The sequence below is a fragment of the Limulus polyphemus genome, unplaced genomic scaffold, assembly GCF_000517525.1.
Source record: "Limulus polyphemus unplaced genomic scaffold, Limulus_polyphemus-2.1.2 Scaffold7073, whole genome shotgun sequence".
Taxonomy (NCBI): Eukaryota; Metazoa; Arthropoda; class Merostomata; order Xiphosura; family Limulidae; genus Limulus; species Limulus polyphemus.
In genome coordinates, this window is record NW_013672683.1 from 8,406 (window position 1) to 19,148 (window position 10,743).

General features: G+C 30.1%; 1 protein-coding gene across 1 annotated transcript in view; it reads left to right on the forward strand.

Moving 5' to 3' along the window:
* The first annotated feature begins 823 nt into the window (after positions 1 to 823).
* LOC106474327 (thioredoxin domain-containing protein 5-like) overlaps positions 824 to 10,743 on the forward strand; it is a 23,807-nt gene continuing 13,887 nt past the window's right edge. Inside the window, exons 1-3 of the mRNA XM_022402635.1 lie at positions 824 to 838; positions 1,501 to 1,722; positions 3,585 to 3,785. Coding sequence (XP_022258343.1) covers positions 824 to 838; positions 1,501 to 1,722; positions 3,585 to 3,785 — 438 coding nt within the window. The remainder of the gene's footprint in view (positions 839 to 1,500; positions 1,723 to 3,584; positions 3,786 to 10,743) is intronic.

Genomic DNA, 10,743 nt, shown 5'->3' on the forward strand with positions numbered 1-10,743 from the left:
TTAAAAAGAGCAAAAACATCCTTAATTTCCTTTAGTGTGACACATGTGACCCATTTTTTTTCTAGGCATCTCCTCTTCTCTATTTTATCCACCACCACTCCAGTAAGTACAGGATTCAGTTTAAATTAGTAACTATAAAATCATCATTGCTCAGATAAACCATAATTTTTATAGCATTCAATTTTGTTTGATTTTAGAACCATCAAATAGAAAATCAGACCCTTCTTGCCACACCCACCTGTCACATTTTCTCTTTTAGGATTTGTTAATAGTTCTCTTTGATGTTTAATTCTATATTATTTGTAACCAATAGAAAGCCAAGGTATTCATCCATCAAGTGACATATTATATAATGAATGGAGAATTGCAACTTCACTGTTAGTGCAAGCTTTGTTCCCATGGGAAAGATAACGAGTAGCTTGAATGATTTTGTAACAGTTCTTGTTGTATAGTTAGAAAGCCAGAAATATTGTGATAGTTAGGGGAAATTTTCTTTGGTGCATTATTTAATTAAATAAAAATTATTCAGTGCATAACTACCATTAGTAGGGTTAAGTGTCATCGAGAATCAACAGCAAGAAAAATGAAGATTCAAATAAATTCTTTATTTCTTGTTTTTCATATTTATTTTTTATTTATTATTATAAAAGCATATAAAATGTAAAAATAAGGATTTCTTTAGGTTAGTTAAGGTTAGATTATGTAAAATATATAATAATATAATATAAATGTTTCATGAGGCACACTCGAGAGCAGCTCGTGGGTAATGAAATTTGATACCGTAACATGAGCTTCATGTTCCCCTATTGATTTACAATCTATAATGGCTCAATTAGTAGTTAGACATGGTTCAAAGGGTAATAAAACTTAATTGTAAATAGATGTATACTGTTACGAGTTTAAAGCTACTTAAGATAAACGACTGTAGTTTCATGTTACAATCTGAAGTTATTCAAGAAAGAAAAAAAGGTACTTTAGATTATTTTTTTTGTGGTTACGAAGTCATTTAAATTGACCAACATTGCATAGAGTTAGGGTAAAGAAAATAACAAAGAAAATATAAAGTTTTACTAAAAACAAAAATTTGAAATATATTTAGGAGGTTTTAGAGATTACACAAATCAAATCTGAGATTTTTGAGATGAAGAAAAATATTTTTAATTTTAACATGAAATTCACTTTGCACAAGGACTATTCAAAACAATTACTCAATATGTTCACAGACAAACCTTTTTTTAGTTTATTCAAAATACTTCAAAAAGAAATTTGATTTTTTGTATGTGAAAGACTGCCAAATTTTGTGAAGATATACATACTATATTATAAGTTAGTAGTATCAAATGTATAAAGACTTTATATGAGTACCAAAAGGTCACATGGTCGGTTAAATAAACTGAGCCCATGGTGAGAGAGTTAATGGTGTGGTGCCCATTGTTTCAAGGCACCTGTTAATTGAGGTTATACTGTATATTTTATATTCTTAAATAAAAAAATGTTAAGGCTCATGAAAAATTCTTTGAGTTGTTTGTTACTGTAATAAGTTTTAGTATAAAAATAATTCTTCTGGTATTAGAAATAGGTATTAGGTTTTGTATAAAACCTCCTTTGTTTCATAGGTTAAAGTTTTTCAAAAGTGGGTCAACAGAAGGAGTAAAATATCGTGGTTCTAGAGATCTTCCATCACTTGAATCATTTGTGACAAGCACCCTCGGAGAGGAAGAGGTAAACTGTTAAAAAAATAAATTTGCGTCAGTTATCTACTGAATAAGTTGAGCTATTAAAAAATAGTTTTTGTTTAATTACCTGTTGAATAAACTGTTTTAGTGAAGATTTGCCTTGCTTAAATGGTTTAACTGCATGTTTTTCACCATATTGTACAAATAACTACTGAAGCATTTGAATAAACTTTCATGATATATTTTTGTTGTTGGCTGCTTTAATATGATACTTGATAATGAAATTCATAGTTTTGTTTGGTTATGCACTTTTTATTTATTTATTTTCTACCTGGTAATTTGTTATTAGCCAGCAAACTTTTGAATTATAGTATAGGAAAACTTTTTTAGGAAAATTTTATACAATTGAAAATAACAAAGTATTAATGTAAATGTAGTTATTTCTAAACAATAAAATCACAAGTTTAGATTATTTTTCATGACAATATAACTAGATTTCATCACAATTTTTTATTTAAATCTCACTTTTTTGTTTGATGAATTGTAACATAGCTTATTTAACCTTTTCATGACCAGTGAGAATCTGTAAGGTGTTAAGTGCTCACCTGCTTATCATATTTCAAAATATAAATGTAAAATGATAATTATAACTATTTCAACAATATTTTATTCAAAAATATTTTAATATTGAAATTTTGTAACATATAGTTAGTGTAATTTGCAAAGGCAAATGATAAAATGAAACTTTCTGTACGGCTCTGAAGAATATCACCTGCAAATAACACACTTATTAGTTTTTAAGAAATGTTGTACCCACAAATTTATATTTACATATCCCTTGAAAACATAATTATCAAGGTATTTTTCTCATGTGATTTTAGAATTTATACTTTGCAATTTTGTAATATGTCTAGAGTAATTTGCTAACAAAAATGAAATAGATGCTCAAGCTTATGTTTCTGCACAACTTTCAGAAACACTTTGAAAACAGCTACAGGCAAAGTTTAATACCACTGGATAGAGAAGGTTATAGACTATTTATATCACTGTAGATTGTCTAAGGTTGTCTGAAAAGTCATTTGTTGGGTTTTTTAGAAAGTGGTTAAATATAGTTACTGTAGAGAAGAATGACAGAATTTAGTGGGAGGTTTAAATGATGTAGCAACAAACCACCTTTTAGAAATTTCTGTATACTTTTTAAATGTTTGTTTAATTTCTGAAAACGTTATTTTGTTAAATTATATTTGTCTGAAAACTGGAAATTTTCTTCTATGAAAAGACATCATGTAAGCCTAATTAGGCTTAGAGCAAAATATTGATGACTTAAATCCTTGAATATTATTGGATAAGTAAAATAATTTATTATTCATTGAAAATAAATTATATTCACTAGATATAAAATGAGTTTAACTAACAGTATCGTTACCTTGCTTCATTGATGCCATTTTGGCAAGTAAGGTCATAGGTCACTGATAATTCTTTTTCAGTTTATATATATATATATATATATATATATACACACACAATTTATAGCCATAAGTGATGATTCCTACAGTCAGCAAAATAAAGTAATGGGAGAAATATATTGATGAATATTAGTCAAGTTGAAATTGAATGTAAATGGAACTTTTTGATTATCAATAAAAAAAAGAATTATATTCTAAAGTGAAATATTTTTAACTCTTTCAAAACAGTCCCTCAACAAAATTTTGAAAATTTAACATCATGCAAAATTCCAGAAAACCTATATCAAATTATATGATTATTTTAAAACTGAAATTATATACTATTTAGTTGGATTTTGCCAAGTTTTCATGCAGTTGGATTAAGTATTTCCACCATGAGAAGGAAAAATATATAGGGATATCAGTGACCTGTTCATGAAATAATATGACTTATCTTTTATAGGTAAAGGAAGAGGTAAAAATTCCAAAACCAAATCATGGGATGCTTGAACTCACAGACAACACATTTCAAAAAACTGTACAAAGAGGTCAACATTTTGTGAAGTTTTATGCCCCTTGGTGTGGGCACTGTCAAAAATTGGCACCAGTTTGGCAGGATTTAGCCATATCATTTGAATATGATCCTTCTGTAAGGATTTCAAAAGTAAGCAAATGTTTCTTAAATGTGCTATATTAATGAATATATTCAGAAAAAATTAAATTTTATTAAAAACCTAAAAATATTGCCAACTTAAACACACAAATTTGCATATGACTAATTTTACAAATTAAAAATTTTTTATAATAAGTAACTTTTATATCTAACCCACCTAAAATTAATTAACAAATGAATAGTATCAGTAGGAAACTTAATTTTTTGTTCTTAATAAGAAAAGTAATTTATTTTACACAAATTTGGCTGAATAGGATCAAGCTCATATATTTACAATGAATAATATACAATATGCATATTTTTTGCTGCTTTGAGGATGCATTTGCTTAGTAGAATGACTGTAACCAAATTTACATTTCCTAATCAGTAATGAAAGAACTAGATTCAGTGTCCGTAGCAGACCTTGAAAACCTAGAAAAGTCTTGAAAAAAGCCTTGAAATTTTTGAAACGATTAGCCTACAGGAAGAACAAAAATTGTTTTCAAAGAAATAGGGAATACATTTTTAAAAAATCTGTTTTGAGTGATTAATGCTAGAAACATGATTTTTGGCAACATACAGGAACCTGTTGTTTTCACTTACTGATACTACCATTTTTGGTCCATATCCACTGCATTTCATAAAATGCCTAGCTACTGTTTCCAACTCCTATTGCTAGATTGTGAAGACTACAAGGACTGGATCACCAGATTTAGCTCAAATAACTATGCCAAATGCAAAGTTTACCAGAAAGGCAACAATCTCTGTGATATGGGAGATATGGAAGACAGAGGTATGTACATGTAAATCTGTAGAGATAGAAATTAATTATTATAATTTATTGTTCTATTCTAATCAAGAAAATATGTGCCTGATATCTTTTTTGAAGAAATATTTCATATCTATATCTTCTGAGCTAATGATGTGCATGTCTTAGCATTGCAGCATACATTTACAGTAGTTTCAGTTTCCCTGGAAAGTTTTATTTTGTTTTTGAAAGTGCAAAATTTTATAGTAACCCTGAACAGCTTCATAAATTTCATAACATTTTAAATGGACAAAAAGATGCTTATTAACCCATCAACATTGTCCCTTCCAGCTCCCACGTATAACCACCCCTTACTACTCGTGTATTCATCCAATTATATTTTCTGCCTCCACCACCCTTGAAAGCAGCTCATTCCAAAAGCCAACCACTCTGTTTGAAAAGTAATACTGTTTAAACTGCAGACAACTCCTATGCTGCCAAAATTTTAACTTATCCTATTGTATTCACTGCTAAACACAAAAAGTTTGATGAATCTATATTATCAATACTATTAATAATCTTAAATATTTCAATCAAATTCCCTCTGACCTTTCTCCTCTCTAGAGAAAAACAAGTTTAGAGATTTTACTCTCTCCTTATAGAACAAATCCACCATTCTAGGTATCATTGTAGTGGCTCTTTTCTGATACTTCTTCAACAATTCAATGTCCTTCTTGAGGAAGGGAGCCCAAAACTGTACACAGTACTCTAAATGAGGCCTTAGTGATCTATACAGGGAAACAGTTATATCCATTGTCTTGTATTCAATATTTGTATGGATGTTATCCAAAATCCTATTAGTCCTATTGCTAACTACAATACACTGTTTAGATGACTTAAGTGATTTTTTTTATCACAACACCAATATCTTTTTCTTCAACAATAGTATTTACTATATTCCCATTTAAATTGTAACAATAATTTGAATTATGAAACCTACATGCATCACTTTACATTTTGGATAGTTAAACATCATCTGCTATGTATTGGCCCAATGCGTCAAATGATCTAAATCTCCCCATAAGTCTGCAGCATCTTTGATAAAATTAGCCACCCCAAAATTCTTAATGTCATCTGCAAACTTTAAAATTTTGTTATGAGTTCCAGAGTCAATGTCATTAATATAAATCACAAACAGTAGAGGACCCAGCACAGAGCCCTGAGGCACACCACTTGTAACTGTGATCCAGTCTGATCTAACTCCATTTGTTGTTACTCCCTGGTTTCTACTCTCCAGCCAATTTTCTATCCAATTTAATAACATTTCCCCTACACCCACAGATTTAATTTTTGTAACAAGTCTTTTGTGAGGCACCTTATCAAATTATCAACGCTTTCTAAAAATCAAGGTAAACCAAATCCACAGCATTTCCTTCATCAACTCTTGCAGTAACATCCTCAAAGAATGTCAGAAGATATGTTAAACAAGACTTTCCCTTAGTCACACCATGCTCGGTCTTTGACACTATGTCCCCTGGTGGGACAGCAGTAAGTCTTCAGATTTACAACGCTGAAATCAGGGGTTCAATTCCCCTCAGTAGACACAGCAGATAGCCACTTTGACATTATATCAAACTGCTTTAAGTGACTCAGCAATATATATTTAAGCACACTCTCCAAAACTTTTCTAACTACTGATGTAAGACTAACTGGCCTATAATTGCCTGGACAATGTTTATCATCTTCTTTAAATATAGGACTAATATTAGCCAACTTTAAACTTCCTGTTTGAATATTTCTGTTCTTTCTAGTATATTTATGGTGACCCATTTGTTTTATGTTTGCGTTTTGGTCTAGTATTGTTCTGTATGTTTCAACAAAAGATATAATTCACAGTGTTTACTTATTGACCTGACATAACATATATGGCTGTTGTTTTGTCTATAAAAATACAGCAGAAAATCATTGATGTCTTTTTTTTCATCCACTACAACCCATGAAGCTAATCCTGAAAATGCTTCTTTTAGTCCATAGATCTATAATGTGCGGCAATATTATTGTATATTTTTCATTTTCAAGGTTGTTAAATTATGCTTTTTTCTTGATATTATTATTTTTTAAACTTTTAAGTAAATAAAGAGATTATAGATAGATCTAACCTTTTTTTTAAATAAATATTTCAGTCTAAACAGACAGCACAGTTTCTGACCTCCCTGTCTGTAACCCAACCATCTCAGTAATCTTCATCTGAATCAACACCTGGAGTCTCATCTATTTCCATGTTATACTATGTAGGAAAGGAAGACACCTTAAAAGAAGAAATTATCTGGACATTGCACACCCTCAGTAAGCGTCACAGCTTTCGTCTAATGCAGGAATAAACAGAATTTTTCAGGTCATGTTTCCTGACAGTGCTATTGCAAAGCACTTTGGCCTATCAGAAAAAGAAGCGTCATATTTGGCTTATTTTCGATTAGCACTTTATTTTACAGCTATGTTTGAAGACAGAATAAACTCTGAAGAAGTTTTTATTCTCTTTGCTGAGAGTATGAACAACTTTTTGCAAAATAAACAGATGGATTTTCAATATTCATCATTGGGATCTAGGTACTGTAAAAACAAGGTATTTTACCTCCAAGTTTCTTAGGCATGCTACAGCCTTTGACATGGTCACTGCATTTGAAGATGCAACTACAAATTTGAACTGATGAAATATGATTCAGATTTCAATGGATGGGTCTAATATGAACTGGTCCTTCCATGACGAGATTGATACTTCTCTGGGAACAGGGAGCTGTGGACTTCTCAAAGTTTATAGTGCATCCAAGGCTGTGATGGATCCTGCTAATTGGAAATTGGATAAAATTTTGAATCCAATATGTATATATATATATGTATAAGCTTTGCCATGATACTCCAGCAAGAAGAGAGAACTTTGTTAGTGTAATGGAGACATCTATCTTTCTGCTTGAATTTTGTAAATATAGATGATTGGAGAGTGCCAAAGTTGCTCAGAGGGCTTTATACCTACTTGATCCCCTCAGAACTTTTGTGGACATTGTCAATAAAATCCACTGTTTCAGACCTTACGATGGAATTCTTTCAAACTGTAAAAGAAGTTGTAATGAATATCAGATGGACAAAACAGTGTTATATTTTGCCCACCATGATTTAAATGCTGTTGCCATCAGCCTCTTAAAGAGATTTCTAAACCCAGATAAGATAGAAGAAATCAAAACAACAAAATATCTGGTGTCACTTAAAGTGACTGACTCATCCAACCATGAACTAAAAAAGAATAAGAGCGTGAGTGAACTTCAAATTTGGGAGTTTAGGGATGTTTGCAAAGATCTCTTGTTTGTTTTACTGATAAGTTCTTTGTGGATTCAGCTGTCAGTAGTAGGTCACTCAGCTTATTTTCAAGAAGCACTGGTTGCTTTGTCTCATTTTTTTATTATTGACTTGCTTGTCAAAAGCAATTTTCCCATCTCTGGCAAGCAATGAAAATACTGCTTTTTTACCTTGCAGACAAGCAACAGTAGAAAGAAGTTTCTCAATAATTAAAGAAGTTGAAGAAGTGAACATGGTATAAAGAACTCTCATTGTTAGGAGGGGTGTTCATTGACAGGTGGATTTGAAAAAGTGGAAATAACATCCAAAATGCTTGTTAATGATGGCAGTGCCTTCAGCAGATACATTACTTACCTTAAGGACCAGAAACATGAAGAAGAGGCAGAGAAAAAAGGACAGAATACCAAAGGTTTGGATGATGAAATTAGTATTTGAAGAGAAAAAAGGCTGCTATTAATAAAGACATTGAAACTATGACAGTTTTAGCAGATGAATATGCAAAGAAAGCTGAAACACAGAGGAAAATTTCTTTCATCACCACCTCCAACAGCTTTAGAAAGAGTGCGAGGGACAAAATGGAGGATGAGGCTGCTCTTGAAAAGCAGTTGGATGAAAAACTGCAAAGTATTCTTGATCTTCCCATCTAGAGTATTGTGTAAGAACTGTATATAGTGTTAAGTATTTGCAGTGTACAATATACAAGGTTAATAATAGATATATGCTGCATGTGACAACTTGAACTGTATTTTTCAAATGCTGGTTAACGACGCTCTGTTGAATATATCACCTTCTAGAGGTAGGCCTAATTTGTTTTGTAATCAGATTAATCTACAACTAAGTTATTTATATGTTTTCTTTAAAATAATACCTTGAATTTGTTTCTTTAAAAAACTTAGTCTTGAAAAATGCCACAGAAATTTGCTACAAGGCATGCAAAGACTGTAACTTTTAAATTTTATTGTTATGTAAGGGAGTACATACTAACAGTGTGTGCACTTCTAACAACTAATGAAAGTTTGTTAACACAATTTTCCAAAGTACCAAATTATAACTTTTTATGTTTTATTATGTAAGACTGTACAATAACAAAGTATATATAATCTGATGGATCTATTATTATGCTGTTACAATGTTACATAATTGTCAGATGAGATGTGTTTATTTGTTTTATATGTGAATTATAGCTCATAAGTTCATTACAATTCTGAGGGATATTTAATGTGAGAATAAAATAAGAGATGTTCAAAATACAAATAATATTTATTGGTTTATTGAAGAAAAATTATATTTAATAACAATGTTCATATTGTTGAATACTAATTGCCATAATCATAAAAGTTACATGATGTGGACATGACTGAGGTAACTTGACTAAAGCTAACCAAATCAAGAAACTTGAACTTAATTTTATTTCCTGGACAATTACAATTAATTAGTGATAACTACTCTAAGTGCAAAATGGTTTTCATGTTAAGATTAAAAATACTTTTCTTCAAAAGAATCTCAAATTTCTCTAAAACTTCCTAAATAAATTTCAAACGTTTTCAGTAAAACTTTATATTTTATGTTATTTTCTGTACACTATCTCTATACGAGGTTCGTCAATTTGACCAATTTCATAACCACAAAAGAAAATTTGAAATTGTAACATGAAACTACATTTCTTTAGCCTAAATAGATTTAAACTTATAACAGTATACATCTGTTTCTATTTAAACTTTATTGTTTTATTGCTCTTTGAACCATGTCTGTATAATCTTTCTACCACCCAAGTTGTAAATCACTTGAACATGTGACTCATGGTACCCTATTGAATCACTTAATGCACGGACTATTCGCGAATTGATCGTGAGCATACCATTTGAAAATTTATTATTATTATTATTTATTTTACCTAATCTAACCTAAAAAGTTTCTAATTTTTACATTTTAGTTACTTTTATAATACTAAATAAAGAATATACATGAAAAGCAAGAAATAAAGCACTTAACTGGATATTCTTTTTTTGTGTTATCAACTGCCAATGAAACTTAACCCTACTTTTTTATACTAATGGTACTACTGCACTAAATATATTTTTATTTAATTAAATAATGCACCAAAAAACAGAACAATAACATTCAAAAAGCAGACAGTGTCCTATAACTACCACAATTCTTCTGGCTTTCTAACTATGTGACAAAAGCTGTTAAAAATTTAGTTAAGCTGAATGTGTTTTCCATGAGAATAAAGTTTGAACTGGAAATGAAAGAGACAGTTTTCTGTACAATGTAATATAATATGTAATTTGATAGATTAAAACCTTAGCTTTCTATTAGTAATAAACAATATTAAGTATTAAGTGTCAGAGAGAACTATTACCAATTTGTGAAAGAAATGTATGTGGCAAGTGGGTATGATTTTCTATCTCATGGCTCACTAACCAAATAAGATAAAAGGTTTTTTTCTGAGTGATCACAACATTATTAAAGAGTAATTTAAGTTAAATTTTATACTTCTTGGAGAGATGGTAAACTAGGGAAAATTGAGGATTATTTTTTTAATATTGTCTTATAAAATTAAAAACTTAAAAATTGTATAATATTAAAATTTGAATTATTAACTACATTTTGATGATAATAAAATACTTTAATTAAATTTTGAATGAAACTTGCTAAAACCCCGTAACGTGCAGAAAAAAATGCCCTAAGTGAGAGGCGCTTAATTAGGTTTATTGAGTACAAACCATTTGGAGTTAACTATAGCAGAATAAAAAAGGAATGTATGGTAAATGCAAAGACCTTCTTTATTTTTTTGTGAAATATGGAGGTTTTGGGGAAGTGCTATCACAGAAAAAGAAGTACGTAAGATATATATTATTGTAACAAAAC